Source organism: Drosophila tropicalis, unplaced genomic scaffold (genome assembly GCF_018151085.1).
Source record: "Drosophila tropicalis isolate 14030-0801.00 unplaced genomic scaffold, ASM1815108v1 contig_859, whole genome shotgun sequence".
In the NCBI taxonomy this organism is placed as follows: domain Eukaryota; kingdom Metazoa; phylum Arthropoda; class Insecta; order Diptera; family Drosophilidae; genus Drosophila; species Drosophila tropicalis.
Window position 1 is genome coordinate 12,538,081 of NW_027173353.1, and position 23,110 is coordinate 12,561,190.

At 44.4% G+C, this 23,110-nt stretch overlaps 2 protein-coding genes across 3 annotated transcripts in view; one reads left to right on the forward strand and one right to left on the reverse strand.

Moving 5' to 3' along the window:
* Positions 1-247: 247 nt before the first annotated feature.
* MED26 (mediator complex subunit 26) lies at positions 248-9,125 on the forward strand. Of its 2 annotated transcripts, none has more exons than XM_068298137.1 (6): positions 248-405; positions 790-990; positions 1,059-1,863; positions 2,813-3,538; positions 3,605-3,694; positions 5,721-9,125. In XM_068298137.1, the coding sequence occupies exons 2-6, from the start codon at positions 925-927 to the stop codon at positions 8,954-8,956; spliced, it is 4,923 nt and encodes a 1,640-aa protein (XP_068154238.1). In that variant the 5' UTR covers positions 248-405; positions 790-924; the 3' UTR covers positions 8,957-9,125. The 2 variants fall into 2 exon arrangements, with proteins under 2 accessions (XP_068154238.1, XP_068154239.1); XM_068298138.1 differs by having other exon boundaries at positions 2,816-3,538.
* An 81-nt stretch (positions 9,126-9,206) lies between these two features.
* bt (projectin protein bent) overlaps positions 9,207-23,110 on the reverse strand; it is a 47,754-nt gene continuing 33,850 nt past the window's right edge. Inside the window, 10 exon segments of the mRNA XM_068296781.1 lie at positions 9,207-10,263; positions 10,331-10,633; positions 10,705-10,846; positions 10,919-11,016; positions 11,371-11,427; positions 11,863-12,905; positions 12,965-13,306; positions 13,382-13,871; positions 13,874-14,359; positions 14,424-23,109. Of these exon segments, the coding sequence (XP_068152882.1) occupies positions 9,629-10,263; positions 10,331-10,633; positions 10,705-10,846; positions 10,919-11,016; positions 11,371-11,427; positions 11,863-12,905; positions 12,965-13,306; positions 13,382-13,871; positions 13,874-14,359; positions 14,424-23,109 (12,282 nt within the window). The 3' untranslated portion in view covers positions 9,207-9,628.

Sequence of the window (23,110 nt, forward strand, 5' to 3'; positions counted from 1 at the left end):
CACATGTTCGAGCGTTTTAAAACGCTTGAGTAAGACGCGTGAGTAAAACGCTCAAACATTACTCGCGACCTTAGGACTTCCGGCGTAGACCTTAGGACTTCTTACTCAGACATTAGGACCCTTCGAACTCTCTGCGATATCGATGTTCATTAACTCATCTCTATATAGCTATCGATAGACTTACTCGATTCTCGATGCTTGTGGATAACTTAGCACGGTTTCGATGCTTGACGATGCTGCGCGTATCGATAAAATATTCCTGCATCCCTGCTGCTGCTGCTGGTGAAGAAAAATTATTAAAAAAATTAATTTTTAATTTCGGAACTAATTGCCGTACGCAACAAGTGTGCCTGGGCCTCAGCACGTCGCCAAGATTGATGATTTAATCAACCAAATCAATTAAGAGTAAGGCAAGACGCTTGTGTTTGCATGCGTGTGCGTGTATGCCCCTGCCCTCCCCCTCCTCGTTCATCATCCTGTGACTTGTCAGTGTGCGTGTGTTTTAAAGATTTTCAAGTACATACAGATATATGTAATTTTGTATATGTGACGCTATTTGTTGCTAAATATTAGTATTTCAAAAATTGGATATGAAAGGCTTCTAGAACGGATATCAGCCGTTCATGCCACAACGTTTTTGGCCTCACCACGTAGTAGTAGCACATACGCGCATACATGCATACATCTTGCACATGCACATGTACATCTGTATATATATAAGAGAGTGTGTCTGTGTGTTTGTGTGCGTATATTAACTATTTCGCTTCCATATCCAATTTCTATTAACAGCTCCCATGCTAGTTTGTGGGCAAGTAGAGACGGAGAAGGAGACAGCCATCGAAATTGGAATAGTTCTGTGCCAAAATCGGGGTCGGTATCAGGATCAGGCTTGGTTTATTTTATCCTCCTGTGTGGCTGGCATAAATGAACCAAAACCAAATCCAACAATTGACCTCCCACCTATCGCAGGCACTCGATCAGAATTACGATGTAAGTGAAATTAAAATCGATATCGAGAGCCAATGTCTCTCAAATCAGACAACTCTATTAATTCGCAGGTTGTCAATTTGGAGGCAGTGCTCTCTGTCATTTGTGCACTGGAGGGCACTACAATCACCAAGGAGCAGTTGGAGGCCACCAGATTAGCAAAGTATATAAATCACTTGCGCCGTAGAACGAAGAACGAACAGCTTGCACGCCGCGCGAAATCCCTTCTCAAGCGATGGCGTGAGATGGTGGGAATTCAGCAAACTGCAACAGATTCGCAGCCTGCTCCATCTCAGCCGTTGACTGCTAGCGAATCCGCTGTTGTTGTCGTGCCTTCGCAGCAGTCGTCATCTCAGTTGGCGCCACCTCAGCTGCCTATAAACTTGCAGAAAAATTTCGCCGATGTCTCCTTGGAGCAGCAACCACCGTTAGCTCTCCCAACTGTAACTGTCCCTTCTTCACACCACACGAACTTTTCCAACTTGATTAATAATATAGCCAGCAAGAGTGACGAAAGCAAACCATTTAAATTTCAAAGGGAAAGCGGATCCATTATCGATCATTCTTCGAACTCTGTTTCAAACTCAACTGCTGCTGACAGATTCGCAGATGCCGCTATAGTTATTGACATTGTGTCTGACTCCAATGACAATGATGGCGTCGTCGGTGGTGGCCTATCGGTGCCTGCCAATGTTCCGGCGCGAAGTAAGAAACTCAAAAAGGATAAGAGACGTCGAGACCGGGAGAGTCAGAGGCCAAAAGCGACTTTACTAAATCGTAATGAGGTGATGGGACAGCAATCTAGATATGCAACCAAAATCAATTGTGCTCCCTACAAAGATGGCAAAGCCCAATCGGTGATTCCAACAGATGCTGGTAAGTATTTCCCAATTTTCATTTGTTTTCTGTTCTATTTATTTGATTTCCTAAACGTTCGGGTACGCATTTTTATACCCTTGCAGAGGGTATTATAAAATTGGTCAGATGTTTGTAACGCACAGAAGGAGACATTTCCGACCCCATAAAGTATATATATTCTTGATCAGCATGAGAAGCTGAGTCGATAAAGCGATGTCCGTCTGTCCGTCCGTCTGTGCAAATCAACTTCACGCCGCCATCTTAAGAGCTATCGAGATGAAACTTGGTATTTGAGCTCGGACCTTGAGGATCGGACCACTATATCATATAGCTCTAAAAGAAACATTTTCATGAAAATTGGAGTACCCCCATGAAATTTACTACGATGATAGTATTGGATATAAAAACTCAGATTCCAAAATTTTATCCGATTGGATAAATAGAACACAAGTTACAGTCAATATAAATCGGTTCAACCGCTGCCGGCAGCGCTGCTTGCTGCCTACTACGTCATCATCAAAACAAAAGAGTACTTGTATGTATGTGTATGCGTGCCGTGCGCTGCTTAGAGAAAGATGGAAAAGGAAGAAAAAATGTTAGTAAAAAGAGTAATAATGTTTTATTAGTGTATTGATGAATAGAGTAAAAATATTATTGCCAAGGACTGCAAGGGTATAAAAACTTCGGCGTAGCCGAGGTTAGCTTCTTTGATATTTTTGTAAGAATTTGTAAACTTGTAGATAGAGAGAGCTTGAGTAAACTAAAATCAATTCACCAATTTGAAACAATTTTATTGCAACATGATAAAGAAATCAGTTTGCGTTGCTCCAGGACCATGAACTAAGAGAAAACTATTTATAACATTCGATGGCGAATCGTATTATAATCATAACTTATTAATTTAACATGATCGAAATTAGATATTAAATATTCCACGAACTAAATATGTCCGATTGTCTTCTTTCAGCAGAAATATTGTCCCTGTCGAATAGTTCGATGAGCTCTATTTTATCTGGAGATGTTACTGTAGGAAATTCTCATAGTAAAAACATACCCCCGCGTCCCAACAACACTTCAGAGCTAACATTTGCTGGCCGGTTTAAGTCTGTCAGTCAACCGGAGAGCGCAGTACTGAATGGACACCAATTTCGGGGAACGGAGCATCTGGCGCCGATCACATTTGACGATTCTATTACTAATGACTCGAACATTTCCTTCAGTCGACTCTCCCCCACGCCAACGCCATCTCCATTTCCCTTTGAGGAGCGACGAAAGGCACTTGAGGAAGCTGGGAAGCAACAGATCGAAATTTCTGTTTTAGTACCTCCCTCAGCAACTACGTCCTCATTAGGGAACGAACAAAGCAACAGAAGCACCGATTTTATTGAGGGTGGAGCTGTCAGCAGAGGCAGCCTGCCGCAAATTCCAAAAAAGCGTGGTCGGAAAAAGGGATCAAAGGGCGTGGACTCGTTAATAGCGAAGGAATCGTCGAGCCTATCCCAACAAATATTCTTTGGTTCTGGCGTCAAGAAAGTTAAAACCACAAAGGAACTTTTCAACGAGCTACAAAGCAGAAAACTTGGCAATGTCGTTCAGTCAGCAAATAATCTGTCCAATGCTTCCTCTGATAGAGATCGAGAGGAAGCATTACCATCCCGCTCTCTACAACCAAGACCAACATCCTCCTGCTCAGGTGCGTTTCCTAACCTATCTATGATTTATTTAATTTAATATATTTCCATTTGGCCGTCTTTTCCAGAAGCGTCCATGCACTCGCCTCAAATTTTAGACACTTACTCTTCTAACATCACCCTAATGGATGCGGATAAGTTTTCAAATCAAAACGAAGGTGGGTACTTTTCTCAACGACGTTGTTGCCATTTTGCAATATTTTGTATAAACGTGTCTTGCAAAGTATGCCTAGTCATCACGACCCTACAAACTATATATTTTCTTGATCAGCGTGAGAAGCCAAGTCGATATAGCCATGTCTGTTAATATGGGCTTCAACGCCTCAATCTATTAATTGCCTATTTGATATCTAATTTGGCAATTTGTCGGATCGGATCACTATAGCAGAAAGCTGCCATAAGAACCATCCATCGAATATTGAGAAATATATTTCATTTTCCTAGGGAACTCGAAATAAATCTTTTCGTTTTTAATCAGATGCCCCATAAGAAATGTGTTCAGCCAATTTAAGAAATGGCACGGATACATATTTATTAGTTTTTTATAATTATTCTATTATCCCTCGTAATGTCTTATTTTGTAATAAAAAATAATTGTTAGTATTGCTGTTTATATAAGTTCAGTCAAATTTTGTTATCATTACGTGTGTTTACAGTTATGTAAAATTGGAAGTTAATTCACCGACTCGAACCAATTGTGCTGTTAGTTAAAAACTTTTAAATTTTAAACACTATCATTTTATGTTATTTACGACTTTTTAGATAGATTGATTTGACTACAAACTGTTTTATAACCAACATTCGAATTCAGATAAATGGCTGTCTTTCTATAATCTACTCTTATACCCTTTCAAAAGTGTTATATTAAGTTTTGTCAGAAGGTAGCACCGTGATAAAAGGAAGCATCTGTATATAGCCGACACGAGTCCGTTCAATGGAAAACATACTGACATTCGTATGTAAGCTTCTCTGGAGAGTCCCACTTTATCATTTAGCATAGCAAAGAACTGTTTTTTATGGATAATTAACAGAAACAGATAGTTACAAAAATTGTGGCCTCATTTTTGGATATCGAAATTCGATTAGTTTAATAGGCAAAGTCTCGGTTTGCTTTGAAACGCAAACCTCGACACGGCTGAAGCTAGCATGGCTCTGCTTTTATTGCAAAAAAAAAAAAAAAAAAAAATGTAATTGTTTAGAAGTGTGCAACGCATAAAAGGAAGCATCTCCAATTATATATATATGTATAATTGATCAGCACGACGAGTCGAGTTCATATGGCTATGTCCGTCCGTTGATCTGGATCACCGCGATCTCCTCCTAAACGGCTTTAGCTACAGCGCCGTATGCGTTGGATTCTGTTCGTTCAGACCACTAGATCATATGGCTGCCATAAAGCACCGATTCTTTAGTTATAAATTTAATCACAGATGGTTCATACTACAATGCATTGATTTAGCATAGATTCACGCAAGCTGCCATTTTAAAGTTAAATGTAAACCATACACCAGTAAAGCAAATATTTTAATTTTATTAAACAAATGCATTTTCACATGCTTTTTACAAGCATATCTTAGTATCTCGCTCACTCAAGCATAGGAGCACCCTAGCGCCCCCACCAGGCAACGGACAACTCCGGCCTTATGGAAAAACGTTTATATGCATAACTCCGCTATTTTTTGTCAGATTTTGATGAATTTTTTGGCATTTTGTTGAATATTAGTATCAAATTTAAGTTGCACAAATTTGATTGCACAAGGTAAAAACACACGGGAGATAATTGAGTTTTTTCAAATTACGGAGGCGGAAATGTGCGCATTTACTAACCAAAAATACATACCAAATATGGTGTCTCTAGCTAGAATAGTTTTTGAGAGAAACTATTTTTTTAAATTGCGGGGGCGGAAAGGGGCGTGGCAAAAATTTGAAATAAACTCGACCAATTTACATACTACACGAGTCTACATACCAAATTTGGTGTTCATACGGATAGACGGGCAAGGCTAGATCGACTCGGCTGTTGATCCTGATCAAGATTATATATACTTTATGGGGTCGGAGAAGCTTCCTTCTGCCTGTTACATACATTTTGGCGACTTTAATATACCGGTATAAAAATATTTGTAATTTAACAAACTAGCAAACCTATATAATTCGAACTTTAAATTGACAATTTATTTTCAGATGTCGGAAATACTGATAGCGATACAATTACATCGGAGCCATCTCGGGATAGCCAAAAATCACGGGGGAACAAAGCAACATCGTCGTTGGAGAGCAATAGTAACTCCCTTCAAACCCGTTCAGCTACAACAGCGTTTCCCAACCAAACTCATAATGACGTGACCACTCAATTGATGCATCTGGTTCACAGTTTAGGCAGCCCGCCAAGTGTTGGGGACACGGAGAAAATGTATCAGAGTCAGATAGTGCCATGCACCTGCATCGTAGTGGAAGAAGAGGCAGACCCCTCTGCCGAGCTAACAATATCTGCTGACCAATTGGATAGCGAAAAGGTGACTCCAACTGGGCCGAGCAGCAATGAAGTGCCACGGGATGACGAAGCGCATGGTGATTCAACACTTGAGCGAAATGTTGCTGAAGCTAAGACGGTTTTAGCTGCTCCACAAAAACCGATAAAGTCTATTTTCGACTTGGATTTTGATGAAGACGACGATCCCTTACAGTCTATAATTAAGGATCTTCAACCACCTACTGTCGACTTGGAAGCAGCTAATGAAGATGTTAAGTCTATGATAACGACATCGGCGAATGTAATCACAGCCACCAGTGGCACCACTGATGGGGCACCCGTCGACACATACGGAATGGATTTAGATCAAGACGCCGCTGAAGCGACACTTGTACCTCTGCCTATCTTCACCGTTCATGAGGACCCTGATTGCTTGGCTAAAGACCGATTCCTTGTCCAGACCAACAAAGTCACTAATTTTCATATAAACGCTTTGCACAATTATTGCGTTCCGAATATCAACGGCAATTGGGATGGTGTTGAAACGGCATCGGATGCCATAAGCAGTCTGGAACTGTATGCGGTAACCGATGGCGCTGATGTTGTCCCGAAATATGGTTCACTGACATGTGAGCGAATTCCAAAAGACCTCAGTGGCCTGAAGTTCGCACGAAGCATTAGTAGGATAAAGACTTTCAAATCATATTTACCTCCTTTTCTGGGTGTGGCCAAGTGCTTACCAACGTGTCGGCGGGCTAACCGTCAGCGACGACGGGTCAAGGAATTAAAGATGCAGCCAATGTCTCCTGAGATCTCATGCAAACTGGAGGAATCCGAATCGGAATTACCTTTTCTGCAATTGAAAAACGAAAATGTTTCGCCAATGAATAAGAGTAGCCCAAGCCCTCTACAAGTTGATGTCAATGTCGGTGATAATATTGAAATCGTTGCTAATTTTGATGAAGGCTCTATGGATAATGAAATCCACAACAATTCATCGTTTCGAGGTCCCTCGGAAAACGAAAATAGCTACAACCTCTTGAAATTGGCGAATGACGACGATTTGCCTGTGGAAGTAGGGGTGGGTGCTGATGCGGAAATGGAGTTTCACGATAATAGTCGCTGCAGCAGTAGCTGCAGTAATTCCAGTTTGATCAAAACTCAGCAAACAATCAATGCGAAATTAAGGAGCCAGCAGATAACTGACCAATATGTGATAGAACGAAATCGAAAAAAGCGCAGAAAAACAAGAGAGAAGGAGCAAAAGCCGCGCATCAAGAGGATAAAGATCGCCATTAATGGAAAAGTGACCAGTCAAAGGCAAATCTCCAACATTAGTAGTAGTAACAACAGCAGCGACAACGAGGACAAGGACAAAGACCGATACAGAGGGAGGGACAGCGATACTGTCAGCTTAAGCGACGATATCAATGCCAGCAAAACACATAGCCCGGCCTCTAGTGACGATGAACATGATGACTCTTTTCAAAGCGGGACAACAAATTTGGATAGCATTGTCGCGGATGAAGATGTTGACGGTGACGGGGACGGTGATGGTGTTTTGGAAAACGATTATGAGAATAGTGATGATGAAGAATATGCCATTGTACAAAGACCTGTAGCTTGTGGAGCCAGTAGCAATCACATCGTACTGACCATTAAAAAGACACCAAGTAAAATAAACTCTCCAAACTCAATATCCGGAGTATCGCCGATAACCGGATCGGAAATTGTCCCAGGATCTGCAAAGAAGGCCTACCTTATCAATATGATAGACCCAAATATACAGCCCGCTGTGCAATCGAGCGCAAAGGAAATCGAAGCAATTGTAGAAGCTGAACCCCAGCCATCATTAGAAAACGCAAATCCAGAGGAAATCATTGAAAGGGGAAAATTGTTATCTTCACGGACTTATTTTATTGGTAGTTATCGCAGGCGATTGCATCGTCTTCGTCGACGTCGCTTACGTATTCAGAAATCTGCAAAACTTCGGAACACTATAGATATAGAGCTTAATCATTTGTTCATTTCCAATGTCGAAAGAAGCGCCCCATTGTCCGAGACAAGGCTGCATCAGAAACTATTCTTCAATGATGAATTATGCAGACAGAACATTCTAGGTCAAAAGGAGCGAATTTTAGATTACAGTAGTAGTAGTAGTTCGAGTGATAATAGCGATATCCCGAGCGACAGTGAAGAGGAGGACAATAGTAGTTCAACCAACGAAGCATATAATATTCAAGTTGCTAAGCATAAAACAAATATAATTAATATTGAGACTGATATAAAAGCCTCGGCATCCAAAGATGCAGCTAAACAAGAAGAAGAAGAACCTTGCGAATCGTCAAGCGATAACGACAATGGTGATGATGATCCTGTTAAGGAAGATATTGCTAATTTGGACACTAATATCGAGATCGATTCAGTCAATAATTTGCCATTGCACAATAATGGCTTGTTGCCATCTTTCAATTCGATTTGTGCTGAGAATCCCACGCGGTCAATGCTACCTACAGCTGCTCTAACTGATGAACCGGAAACGAATCCCAAACCCCAAATCGCATCGCTGAAATCCCTACAAAATGAGAATTGTGATGATGTTAATAACCTATACTATAACAATAATAATTTAGATGTAATTAAAAATAGCCTAGTACCTAGCCCCATCCTTAACGATAGCATTCGTGAGGGCGGCACTAGTAATATATCATCCATAGTCTTGGCCAGCGACAACAAAAGCAGTATCCAAAACAATTTACCCGGTATCACGGAATCAATACGGTCCGACTGTCAAACTGGTATTCGAGCAGTTGCCGCGTCGTCGGCCGCGAAGAAGGATTCGAGCAGTTCTCAAATTCACCAGTTTAAGGAGTGGCACCAAGTTTTACAGCTGCCGTCGTACAATGACGAACCATTGATAGTTCTGCCCTATGTTGTGCTTGAATAAATTCTGTGTGTACGTGATATAGCATGGCCTAATGCATAAACCTAATGGATGGAATAAGATTGGGGCAATTTAATACTATATATTTTTGAATAATTCAATACACATTTATAAGTTGGAATGAATAGTAAGTGAGTTGTAAATGAACTGTAAATAAATTAGTTATACACTATTTCCAAATGCATTTTTAATCGACCAGCCAACAGGCACATATCCCACTTACTGTTACGTGTCCCATTAATCAAAGAATTGGTTATTGCATATTATTTCATTTTTTATTTTTCAATTTCATAATTATTATTTTCTTGTTTTTGCATATTATATTTGTAAGGTTTTATTGTTGTAAATTAATTTTTGTTTTGTCAATCGCCGGGCACACGTTTCTTTTCGTTTACGGCAACATGCAAACCAGGTAAAACTGCTTATGTGACTATCGTATTTGTTGTTGGTGTTGGTTGAGGATGCTAGCAGTAGTCACATAAGCGGCAAACCTGAATTTGGATTGCTCTTCTTTTGTTGTCAATGTTTTGTAAGTGAGTTTATACATAATAAAAACGTAAAAATATCAAAACTATGAATGAGTATGCAACTCGGGCAGGTATGCGAATGGGCTATGAGCAGTCTAGTTAGTTCGTTAGTTATCTAGTAGGTAAGAGTCATACAGTCGTTGATAGATTAGGCATCAGCACTGTGCACATTCACGGAGAACGCACACAAGCTTTCACCCTTCTTGGCCACAGCCTTGGCCTGATACTGTCCAACGTCGTCCATGTTACACTTGGCCATGTTGAAAGTATAGCGATTGCCGTCCTTGGTGAATGAGTAGCGTGCGCGCGTCTCGTCAATGGGCTTGCCATCCTTCAGCCATGCAAGGTTCAGGAGTTCCGCATCCAAGGCGCATTCGAATGTGGCGCTCTCGCCCTCGACAACCGAAACGGAAATTGGGAACTGGGTAAATGCCGGTTGTTTGGGCTCATCTCCAGGAACGGTGACATTAATTGTGCAGCTACTGAAGGATTCACCGGCATCGTTGAAGGCCTCACAGGTATAGGTACCGCCATCTTCAGGGAAGATCTCGGCTATTTGCAGGCGGTAAATGTTTGCCTCGTTTGTGTATTGGAAGTCCTTGCTGGGTTTGATTTCTTTGTTGTTGTGCAGCCAGACCACATCAAAATGTTCTGGGCCAATGATACGGCAAGCCAAAGTTACCGCATCTCCATCTTTTACGAAGCGCGACTCCAGATGGCTGACAATCTTCGGAGGCTTGTCGCTAGCGACTACATGACGCTTGCTGGCATTCTTATCTAAAGCTGTAATGGTATTAAACTCATTATTTAATCTTCTTAATCTTTTCATGGCTATACGGTGGCTACATACGTTTTACAGTTAATTTGCATTTGGTCTCGACGGCGCTAATTGAGTTCGTTGCCGTGCATGTGAAGACGCCCTCGTCCTCGGGGAACACCTCATTGATGGTTAGCGTGGCAACGCCATTCTTGTATTTCAGGTCCATGATATCGGAGGAGGCAATGGATTTTCCATTCTTAGACCAAGTAATTTGTGGCTCTGGATCTCCTTTAACGTGGCAGCTTAGGACTAGCTGCTCACCGTCCCGAATGCTCAAGTCGTGAAGCGGCTTTGTGAATTCCGGCTTGCACATTAAGGAATCATCTGGGGGAACTACAACAGACCGAATTGGACAGCGTCAAATATACATTTATCAATTGGATGCAGCAAAGTTGAATACTTACGGATTAGCTCTTTTGTGGCACTACGAGATCTTGATGGGCTTCCAGGTGTCTGTAAGCTATTGGCCGCATATTTCTTCTTGCCTGAAATGCTATTCTGTGTGGTTGAGGAACTTGAGCTTGATGTGATTGTGGTATTGCCATCCTATAATCATAAATATTCAGGTGTTAACATTATCTAAATAAGAGGATCTGAAAAATTCAATAAACCACTTGCCTTTGTTTCGGATTTGTTGCTTGAAGATGATGTGAACTGGCGGGTTGTTATAACCGGCGGTGGAGCTGGTTTTATGGGTTGCTCAATATACTTCCGATCTAGAGGTGAATACAAAGTGAACAACAATTGAAATGGCTTCTCATAGGCAGAGGGGCAAGTTAATCTCTTTTTAGAATCAAACACTGAACTCGTAGGGTGGATAGGGTATGTAGGTAGGAGTCAGTTGGATATAAAATGGGGGATCGTGTTAATTAAAGAGGAATTGGACTCAACTGTGGGTGTATTAGGAAGTCACTAAGTCTACTTCAAGCAAGCACTTAAATAGATTTAATCAAATACAGTATACTCGATGGTACATTTGGGAATTCGTGTATTAAATGCATGCGATGGGTTTGGGTAGGTACATAAAATAATTGGAATTAAATTTGTTTCATTTTATTATAGTCAATTACCTCCTGAGTAAAGGAAGTTGTGCGCAAGTTCTGCCTGTTCAGGCGTAACCCATTCTCCTAAGGGAAATGTTGAATTTTATTACGGTAAAAAGCAGATGATGGATGTACATATTTAAATCTAGTGTGCCGGATCTTATAGATGCGAGCTTAATTTTATATTCAATGTTTATATTCAATTTGTATTATGCTAGTTCCTAATCTCTATTAAATTCTGAATGTTACTTCTCTTCAAAAATCATTATAAAAATCATGTAAAATTTAGTAAAAATTCAAAACACTAATCAGCAACGAAAAAGAAACGTCTTTTAGACTTTTATATTGCCAACTGTGATTCGAAATTAAGATTTTTTTATTTGCCCTATCAATTTTATTTCTCTAGTTAATCGATGTATTCTATTCACTACATTCACAAACTTCTGTTTGCTGTTTCTCATATCGCAATCAGAAATCAGACGCCCGTCCATAGGTGCGGGAAGAGGAGAAATTACTTACCTTCAACAATGACGACGCACTCGGTTTCATCTGTTCCATGGCAATTGGTTGCCTTGCAACTGTACTTGCCAGAGTCCGACGGTTTGCAGTCAATAATTTCCATTGTCACAACACCATCTGAGTGGGTCATGGCATACTCGTACTTGCTAAGCTCGCGTCCGTCCTTGTACCACTTGACAGTGGGCACAGGCTTGCCACTGAGGCAACACAGGAGTTTGCATGTGTCGCGAGCCTGCATCACACGTGGACGCAAAAGGAATGTAAAACTAGGTGCCGACTCGGACTCTTCCTGCCAGAAGGTGTATGGCAAAGGCTCGCGCCTGCGCACTGGCGTCGACTCGGTGCGGTATCTGGGCTGCTCCTTGGGCAACGGATGGACATTGAGAAAGACGACCTCCTCTCTAGATCCATAGTGGTTTTCAGCACGAATTATGTACTCGCCACGGTCATCTAGCTTCACTCGATTAATGATAAAGTAGTAGTCGTCGCCGGTGTAGCGTTTCATGAACTTGACACTCTGTCGCAATTCGATATTGTTGTGTGACCAAGTGAGTGTGGGCGTGGCAATTGCTATGCACCTGCAGTAGAATTTCACGCTCTGGCCCTCATAGCAGAACTGCGATGATGGCCGGATGACGAAGCGGGGTGCTGCTTGGCGTCGATCAAAGACCGCGTCGTGGATTTTGTATTTCTCCATCAGTAGTTTACGCAGCGACGAATACTCCGACAACCGACCAATGGGCAGGAGGTATTTCTCAAAGTCCTCGTACTTCTTGCGAAGCTTGTCACGATACGCAAGATAGCGATCACGAGCAATCTTTTGAGTCAGTCCGCTGTGATCTCCAGTTAGCCAGGGATGAAGCAGACACTCGTGTGCAGTCATTCGCTTTTCCTTGTTAGCCAAAAGAAGCTTGCGAATAAAGTCCTTACCCTCCTCCGATATGTGTCTGAACGCTTCCACATCGAAGTCCCAGTCACATGCCTTGACATTCTTCAGAGTCTGGACATCATTGTCACCAGCGAATGGCGATAGCCCGCTCAGTCTGTGAATAAGGCATAAACCATTATCATCCGAACGCCGCTAACTGCAGGTCATACTTACAAAACATAGGCCAGGACGCCAGTGGCCCACATGTCAGTATAGAAGCCAACTGGTTCTCTATTGACAATTTCGGGGGCCGCAAACTCGGCTGTACCAGTAGTGATCTTTACGACCTCATTGGGATCCAAACGTGTGGCTAATCCAAAGTCAATTAGCTTTACACTCGTGCTAGAGCGAGTTTGGCACATAATATTCTCTGGCTTGATATCCAAATGAATGATATTCTTCTCATGCATATGCCTGATGCCTTCGCAGATCTGTCTCATGTAATTGATGACTTCTGCCTCGGTCATCACATATTTCTCGGCAGTAATGCGCTCAAATAGCTCTCCGCCAGACAGGCTGAGGAAAAAGAGAAAAAAAGGAAATTTAAGATAGTTGGTTGCGTCACTCGCTATTTTTTTTGGGTTCACTTACAATTCCAGAATGAGAACCATTTCGTCATCGTCTTCAAATGCATCGTGCAGATTGATTAGCTTTTGATGGTGCAACTGATTCATGATATCGATCTCACGACGAATCAGATCCTTCTCAACGGCATGCGAGACGGGAATAAACTTGGCGGCGAAAATGTTACCTGTGCTGCGCTCGCGGCATCGGTGGACTACACCGAAAGCACCAGTTCCGATCTCCTCCAAAATGTCATATCTGTCATAAACACTTTGTTGCGAAATTTCGACTGGCTGTGGCACGAACTTCGAATAGATATCGAAAACATATGAATCGTAATCCTTGATTGGCCCATCGGCCTTTCCACGGATTTTCTTGCCATTCGCATCGACTTCATACTTGCGTTCGGCTGGCTTCTTTTTAATCGATTCCTTTGTCTTAATTAATGTGCTAACTTCTGATGAGTCTGAACGACCGTAAACATTGTCGGCAAAGATTCGGAAGTCATACTCCTTTCAGGCGTCAGGCCGGAAACGGCCATTGAAGTGAAACGAGTATTGCCAACACGAATCCATGAAGAGAGTGGATGCTCTCGGCGTTCGACAAGGTAGTTTGTAATGTCACTACCGCCATCCCAAACGGGAGCCTTCCAGCTCAAGGAAAGTGAGTCGGTGCCAATGCTTTCTACTAATGGGAAGCGTGGCGGATCCGGGCGATCGCTGATTTGCACATGGATGATTGCCGTGTCTGAGCCAAGTTCGTTCTCGGCCGTAATCTTGTATGGTCCCGAGTCCAAGCGTGAGCCATCTCTGATGGTCAAGACAGCGTGACGCTCCTTGACATCCACATTATAGTGGCCACCAGACTCGATGTTCTCGCCTTCGCGAACCCAATGGATGCGTGGTTTGGGGAATCCTGTGAAGGGAATTTTAATAACAACATTCTCGCCCTTATCGAAGTAGGCAGTGTCCCTGAATCGTGGTGGAACATTTAATTTCGGAGCAGCTTTAAAAAGTTGGGAAAAGTAAATTAGACTTAGTTATATGATAAATATAATGAATTGACTTACTCATAATGGCAAGAGCGGCACGAGTGGATTTGGCACCGGCCTTGTTCACAGCACGGCAGACGTATTCATCAGCATCCTCACCAAATATGTCATTAATGTTAAGGAAGTGATTGTCACCCTCCGAGTACATGTGGTAGCGCGCACCGTTGGAGATCTCGCGGGCTCCCTTATACCAGGTAATTGTTGGCCTTGGTACGCCAGTTATTGTACATGTGAATTGGGCATTATGATTCTGAATGCAGTTGGCATCGCGTAGCGGTTTCACAATCAATGGAGGCGTTGCCGCCTTTGGATCTATGATCTTGACCGCTTGGGACGCGGTCGATGCCTTAGATAGGCCTGCCACATTCTGAGCAAAGACCCGGAACTCATATTGCCGGCCTTCGATCAGATTGGGGCAGTTGATCTGATTAGCAGCGGAGATGATAGCGTTGACACGCTGCCATGTCTCGCTGCCAACTTCTCGTTTGTCGATCCAATAGCCTTGAATGTGAGCACCGCCATCCGATTCCGGCTTGCTCCATTCCAAATGCACAAAGTCGCCGCCGATCTCAGTAATTTCTGGAATGCCTGGGGGTGAGGGTGGATCTATCGGCGCCTTAGCGCGGATAGGATTCAATCCCTCAAGTGGCGGACCCATGCCGTTCTCATTAACAGCCATCACGCGGAATATATACTCCTGGTTCTCGATAAGTCCTTGTACATTGAACGATGTATCCTTGCAGGTGCTTGATACTGTTATCCAGTGAGGTGAGGATACATCCTTACGCTCGACCACATAATGCGTCACTCGCAAGCCACCATCGTAGGTAGGTGGACGCCATGCTAGAGTGCATGAGTGCTTGTTGATATGGGAAACGCCCATCGGTCCAACTGGAGCCGAGGGCAGGCCGGTAATGCGGACGTCGAACTGGCCTGTGGCAGATCCTGAATCATTGGTGAATTGAATTTGGTAGAGACCAGCGTCACTCTTTACAATATCACGGATGAATATCGCCACATAGTCATCAAAGACCGTGTATTTGAAATGGGATTCATCTGCGTTGTCCGAGATGACTTCATTGTTCTTTGTTATTTTGACATGCAGTGGTTGGTCACCAGAGTAGTAAACCTTAATCTTTGTGTTATCGCCTTCCGGCAAGTACAACTCGCTGGGGCATTTGTTGATAATCGGTGGGGAACCAATTTTCAGGTAGCCCGACGTATGCACGAATCCAAGCGAATTTATAGCCTCGCACGTGTAGTCGCCATCGTCACCAGCCTGTACATTGGAAATGTGCAGCCTAAAGACTCCATCCTTGGCATCACAGGTTATGCGACCACCTCCCATTTGGATTTCCTTTCCATTGCGCAACCATCTAGCTGTGGGAGCAGGTTTGCCCGATGCAGCACACTGCAGTGTGAAATCTTTGCCGCATGGAGCGACTCTGTCTTGCAATCGGGTAATCCAATCTGGTTTCTCGCCGCCCAACACTTCACACACTTTAATGGGCATGGTGCACAAGCTTGGCTCCGACCGTCCGGCAGCATTAACAGCAAACACGCGGAATTCGTAGTCGCCCATTTCTATTAAGTTAATCACAGTGTATTCGGTGTCCATAACATTGTAGTCGTTGCACTTAACCCACACGGCACCGCCTATGTCTCTGCGTTCAATGATATAGCCAGTGATACGGGAACCACCGTCACTCAAAGGTTTCTCCCATTTCAGGTCGACGTAGTTTTTGCCAACCTTGGTCACTTGTGGTGTTCCCGGTGGGGAAGGCACATTGAATTTGCCCTTCAACTTGAATCTGAGGGAAGGTAATGAAGGCTTGCTGAAACCAGCTGCATTCTTTGCCTTGATACGGAATTCATATTCAGATCCGTTCGTCAGGTTGTACAGTTGATATTTAGTGTCCTTGATTAAGTATTCGTATGTGTTCCAGGAAGAGTCATTGACTATGTCACGGTACTCGATCTGGTAGCCTTGAATGCGAGAGCCACCATCACTGGCAGGACGTGTCCAAATTAGGGTAACGTTACCAGAGTCCCAGTCGATAACCTTAGGTTGTCCTGGTTCATCAGGTACTGTGAACTGGTGCTTGGCGACAATGGGATCAGGCATCTCCAGAGGATCTGACAGACCGTACTGGTTCTCTGCACGTACTCGGAAATGATATTTGTGATTTGGTTCCAGTCCCATCACATCATAGTGAGTGTTACGCACAAAGCTGCTTACCTTAACCCATGTTCCACTTGTGTCGAGTTTTTCAACCACATAATTGGTGATTGGAGAACCTCCATCGTCAAGAGGAGTCTTCCATGCCAAGGTGCATGTATCTGGTGTAATGTCGTAGGCATTCAACGGGCCTTGTGGTGGACCAGGCCTATCCACGACTGTGACGTGGCACGACGCGGTGTCCGAGCCTTTGTTGTTTGTAAGAGTAATAGTGTACGAACCAGTCTCCGAACGTTTCGCAGACTTATTGTAGAAGACTGATGTGTAGTCATCAGTGTCGAAGCGAATACGTTCATCGGGAACCACTTCAACGCCGTTCAAATTCCACGATGGGGTTGGACGAGGATTGGCGTGATAAGGCACAGTAATATGGAACTCTTCTCCAGCTATAACTGTCATATCGCGTATGGAGAGGTCAGACGTTATCTTGGGCGCATGCGGGGGACGACGGCAGTAAATTAAATCACTGGATGCACTGAATGGCGATTGACCAGCAGCATTAACAGCAGCTACTCTAAACTCATACTCGGCATTTTCGATCAGGTTTGGTATCTTACAAGTCAAATCTGGGCAGAGGGCGTGAGTAGCCTTTGTCCATTTATCCTCACTCAAAAGACGTTTCTCAATAACATATCCAGTTATTGGGGAGCCACCATCATGCTTGGGCTTAGACCAAGCAATGGTGATGCTATCTTCAGTGGAATCAATGCCACGGGGTATGCCTGGAGCGTTGGGTACGTCAAATGGATGTCTGGCTCGAATAGGCTCTGATGTATTAGCTGGGTCGGATTGACCGTATTTGTTCTCCGCAATTACACGGAAGTCGTACTCTTTGTTTATGGTCAAGTTGCGAACACGTATGAATGGAACAGTGCAGAAACTACTGACTTTAGTCCAAGTAGATGAACGTGCTTCTTTCTTCTCGACGATATAGTTCTGAATTGGCGAGCCGCCATCGTCTCTTGGTGGATTCCAATACAAGGTGAGTGAATCACCAGCGAACTCATCGGCACGCAAATTGGTAGGTGGATTAGGTCTGTCCAAAACTTTCACGTTGATGGTGGCAGTATCAAAACCATGAGGATTCTTCAGTTGTAGGCGATATTGTCCGGAATCAGAACGCTTTGAGTTCTTTACCACGAACGATGCTGCTTCATCGGTTAAATGCTGGTGGACACGATTATCATCATCGAGCACAGTATCGTTGGAGTACCAGAAAGCAGTGGGCTTCGGGAAGGCCACATATGGAACATGAATGCTGAAGTCGTCACCAGCACGGCAGATGATGTCGCGTACTCCACCCAAATCCATGCACGGTTTGTTAGGCTGTTCTTCGATTGTAATGGGTTGCGATGGCTTAGAAGGATTTGAACGTCCAACGTCGTTTTCTGCAATAACGCGGAACGAATACTCTTCGCCCTCTTTGAGATTGGGCACAGTGTATACTGTCGAATTAATCGGTAAGTCATTGACTGGAGTCCAATCCTTGGAGTTTTTGGGTCGGACCTCAATGTAGTAGCCCTTAATTTTAGACTTGCCATCATTACGCGGTGGGCGCCAAGACAGAGTGACACTATCCTTGGTGATGCGATCGGGCTTTGGTGGTTCTGGTGGATCCGGGCGATAGCGTTGTAGTTCGGCAGTCATTGGTTCCGATGGCTTGGATGGTTTGCCAGGGCCGGCTTCATTAACCGCAGTTACACGGAATTCATAGCGGGCTCCCTCACGCAGATCGGGCACTGTATAGCTTGTATTTGGTGTAGGATAGTTGTTGCACTTAATCCATTCACCTCCGCGTTCACGACGTTCAACAATATAGCCGGAAATCGGTTTGCCACCACAATACTCTGGTGGATGCCACTCCAAGCTGGCTGAATTTGGCGTATATGCGACTACTTGTGGCTGGGAAGGTTCTCCTGGTGGATCAAATGGAGATTTCGCCACCACGGGCTTACCTTCCAGAGCATCAGATACACCGTAAATGTTTTCAGCTCTAACACGGAATACATATTTCTTTCCTTCAGTGAGTCCCTTGACAGTATAATTTGTTTTTGGACAATAGCCAGGCACTGGTTTCCAGTCATCCACTCCGAACTCGCTGAATTCAATAACATATCCGCTAATTTCACTTCCACCATCATCTTTAGGTGGGTTCCATTGCAATGAAATGTGGTCGGGTGCTGTATCTGTATAGGTCAATGGTCCCTCCGGTGGGGATGGTTTGTCGACAACGATAACTTCAATATCGGCAGTATCCTTGCCGAATTCATTGGTGGCTGTTACTGTGTACTTGCCACCGTCCTTTCTGTTTGAATCGTCAATGCGGAAAATGGTACGTTCAGAGTTCGTATCGTATGAAACACGTTTGCTCTCCGGCAATTTCGTGTCACCGCGCTTCCACTCAATTGTTGGAGTTGGTGCACCAGAAATCGGAATATTAACGTTAATTGGTTCGCCAGCACGTACCTTGACGCGTCTACCCACCAAGCCATCAAGATGCAATCTCGGCTTCTCCCGTAAGGGGCGAGCGTCAAATACGGCTGAGGGCTCTGAGGGCTTACTGCTTCCTGCTGCATTGACAGCCGATACTCTATATTGATACTGATGGTTCGGAGATACTCGCTCGTCGTTGTACTCCGTGGTTGGAACAGGTTCACCATTGATTTTAATCCAGCGGCCAGTGTTGACATCGCGTCGCTCAATATCGTAACCCAGGATGGGTGAGCCTCCATTGCTAATAGGCTGTTTCCACTTGAACGTGATGTGATCTTTGTCGCTGTCGGATACCTCCGGCTTGCCAGGGGATCCAGGGACGGTGTACTGATTTTTGGCCACAACTGGTGAGTCTGAGGTCAGAGGATCGGATCGTCCCTGAAGGTTTTCTGCCATTACTCTGAACTCGTATTTAGTGCCTTCCAATAGTCTTGGTACAACAGCATGGTTATATTTGGCGTTGACATAGTTTACTGCTGGAACCCAACCACCACCGTGAGTCAGGTCGCGTTTCTCAATAACATAGGAAGATATTTCTGAACCGCCATTATCCTTGGGTGGTTTCCAAGATACAGTAACTGAGTTAGCTGTAATTTCTTCATATTCCAGTGGACCCTCCGGTGGTCCGGGGCGATCAAGCACAATGAGTTCAAAGCTTCCTTCATCGATGCCAGAATCGTTACGTAGTAACAGGTGGTAGATGCCGGAGTCGGAGCGTTGGCAGTTCACGGTATGAACAACCGTGTGATGCCCAATTGAAGTAATGGTAGACCTATCGTTCGATTTTAATGTATTGTTCTTGTGGGTCCAGATCGCTTCTGGGGCCGGTTCGCCAATAAAATCGATATCGACATGGAATATAAGTCCAGCCTTGATGCGAACCTCCTTGAGAGGCGTTATTATCTTTGGTCCAAGATAGCGAGGCTTAGCCATAATCATGTCTGATGGCTCAGATGGCTCAGACTGACCGGCTTGGTTAACAGCAATCACCCTGAACTCATACTCTTGTCCCTCGACAAGTTCTGGCACTGTAGCTGCTGTTTTATTAGGCGGCACGTGCAAAACATTTGTCCAATAGGGACTGCCCTTTTCCTTCTTCTGGATAATGTATTCGGTGATCGGAGCACCGCCATCTGATTTAGGCGCTGCCCATTGCAGGTCAACATGATCGCGGTCCCAGTCAGTGACATTTGGTTTGCCTGGTGCATCTGGTTCATCAAATTCATTCTTGGCAATTATACTCTTTGATGCCTCCAGTGGTTCTGATTCACCAATTGCGTTCACAGCTTTCACACGGAACAAGTATTCTTTACGGTGTACAAGTCGTGTTACGTCATGAATTGGATGCGTGCTCATTCCAGCATCAGACCACGTACCTCTAGACAAGTCCATTTTTTCAATAATATAGTGCAAAATGGGTGAGCCACCATCATCATCGGGAATATGCCATGCCAAGTGGCAGCCATCCCTTGTGATCTTTGATATATCTAGCGGGCCCTTTGGAGCTGATGGACGGTCCAGAACAGTTGCATGTGCGGACGCGTCAAATGAACCATGCTCGTTTTTCAAAATCAAGGTGTAGCGGCCCTCGTCGCTTCTCAACGCTGACGGTATTTCAAAGGTAAGTTCGTTTTGGAACAGATTCCACTCGGCGCGTGCATTCTGTTCAATTTCTTTGCCATTGTAAAGCCACTTAATAGAGGGTCTAGGTGAGGCTTCGATTGGTAAAGTCCAGCCTAAACGCTTGCCGGCGTGCACCGTGATATCATTGAGCAGTGATTTGTCAAAGAATGGCGCCAAGAAACGGGGCTTGCAAACAATTGTGCTTGAAGGATCCGACGGATCACTTGGTCCGCCACGGTTTACTGCAATGACGCGGAACTCATATTCTCCGCCATCAGTCAAATCAGGTATGTGGGCCTTGCGTTCATCTCCAGGGATGACTGCAGCACGCTCCCACTGACCGAACTTCGGCCTCTTTTCAACGATATATGATGTAATAGGGGCACCACCATCACGCTTGGGTGCGGCCCATTCCAAGTCGACAAAATCTTTGCCCCAATCAACGGCTTGTGGCTGACCTGGTTTGTCAGGATGCGAGTACGGATCCTTTGCTGTAATCGCTTGGGTCGTAGTCAATGGTTGCGACTGACCTTGCTTATTTACAGCTCTTACTCTAAAGTTATAATCGTGATTTTCGATGAGATTGTCAGCACGGATTTCGGTACCAGCACACTCTCCAACTGGCACCCAGCGCATCGCCTCGTTGTCCATCTTCTCGACAATGTAATGAGTGATTTCAGAGCCTCCATCGTCCCTGGGAGGTCTCCAACTGAGTTGAACCGAGTTCTTAGTGACATCATTGTGACGAATTGGACCTTCTGGCACTGTCGGAACATCTAGGACTGTTACTTTAACGGTGTGTTTGTCGACACCATTGATGTTGCGGGCAACCAACGTGTAAGCTCCGGTATCAGCGCGTTTGGCATCAAGGATACGCAATTTTGTGCGGTCGTCGAAATTGGATATTTTGACGCGATCCGTGTTGATAACCATGTTGTCTTCGTGGGACCATTCCTTGCTTGGAATTGGCTCTCCAGTGACTGGCACGTCGAATTCGAAAACGTTGCCTGCCTTAATCTTGATATCAAGCATAAAGTTGCGGTCAATCTTCGGGGCTAGGTTTTTGGCTCTGGCCACGTGAGGTTCAGTGGCATCGCTAGGAACGCCTGGGCCGGCCTTGTTCACAGCCCTAACGCGGAATTCATATTTAACGCCTTCAATCAAGTCAGGTACATGACCGGTCGTAACGTCGCCTTCAACTTCAGCGCATTTTTCCCAATCTGGTGCATATTTGTCACGCTTCTCAATAATGTAGCCACTGATAGGTGAGCCACCGTCACTTTCTGGCCTTGTCCATTCCAAGTCAACAAAGTCCTTGTCAAAGTCCTTGATAGCTGGAGTACCAGGCTTGGTTGGCTCGTCGTAGGGATTTTTAGCCTCAATTGAATGCGGGGTGGTAAGGGGATCTGAAAGTCCCTGTCGATTCTTGGCACGCACTCTGAATTTATACTTGTGTCCTGGGGTCAAACCCTTGATTTTAAGGTCGGTAGTTGGTCCATCAGTCTCACCTGCTGGCACCCATCGGCCAGATATTTCATCTAGTTTTTCAACAACATAGCTATCAATTGGTTGGCCTCCATCATCATCAGGAGGATTCCAATGAAGAGTGCAGCCCTCAGCGTGCACATCGTCAACCTTCAGTGGTCCGTTAGGCGGTGATGGTTTATCAATAACGGTCACTTTAACGTCCGCACTGTCCTCACCATTGGCGTTTTCGGCGTGAACGGTGTAGAGGCCAGAGTCGGCACGTGTGGCATTTGAAACCTTTATCTTGGTGTTGTAATCCACATGAGTGACCTTAACATTGTCCTTTGTGTATACTTCTTTCTTCTTGAGTAACCATTTCGTCTTCGGTGCTGGTTCACCAGACACCTTACAATCAAATGTGAACGCTTGACCAGCCTTAATACGCACTTCTATTAAGTTGGATCGATCAATCAGTGGTGGCTTATTACGCGACTTGGCCACAATTGGTGCTGTTGCATCCGAGGGCTCACCCGGGCCAGCAGCATTAACAGCGCTAACTCGGAATTCGTAAGCCTGACCTTCAATTAAATCAGGCACAGTGGCTTTGCACTGATCAGCTGGCACTTCAAGAGTTTTCTCCCATTGGCCATATTTGTCTTTCTTTTCGATCAAATATCCAGTAATCGGAGATCCACCATCGGAAAGAGGTGGAGTCCAGGCCAAGTCAATGTGATCCTTGTCCCAATCAGTTGCACGCAGATTCTCTGGTTTACCGGGCTCATCGAATGGATTTTTCGCAACGATGGTTTCATCACCAACAAGTGGTTGGGACTCACCTTCTGCATTAACGGCAGACACTCGGAATTTATACTCGTTGCCGGGG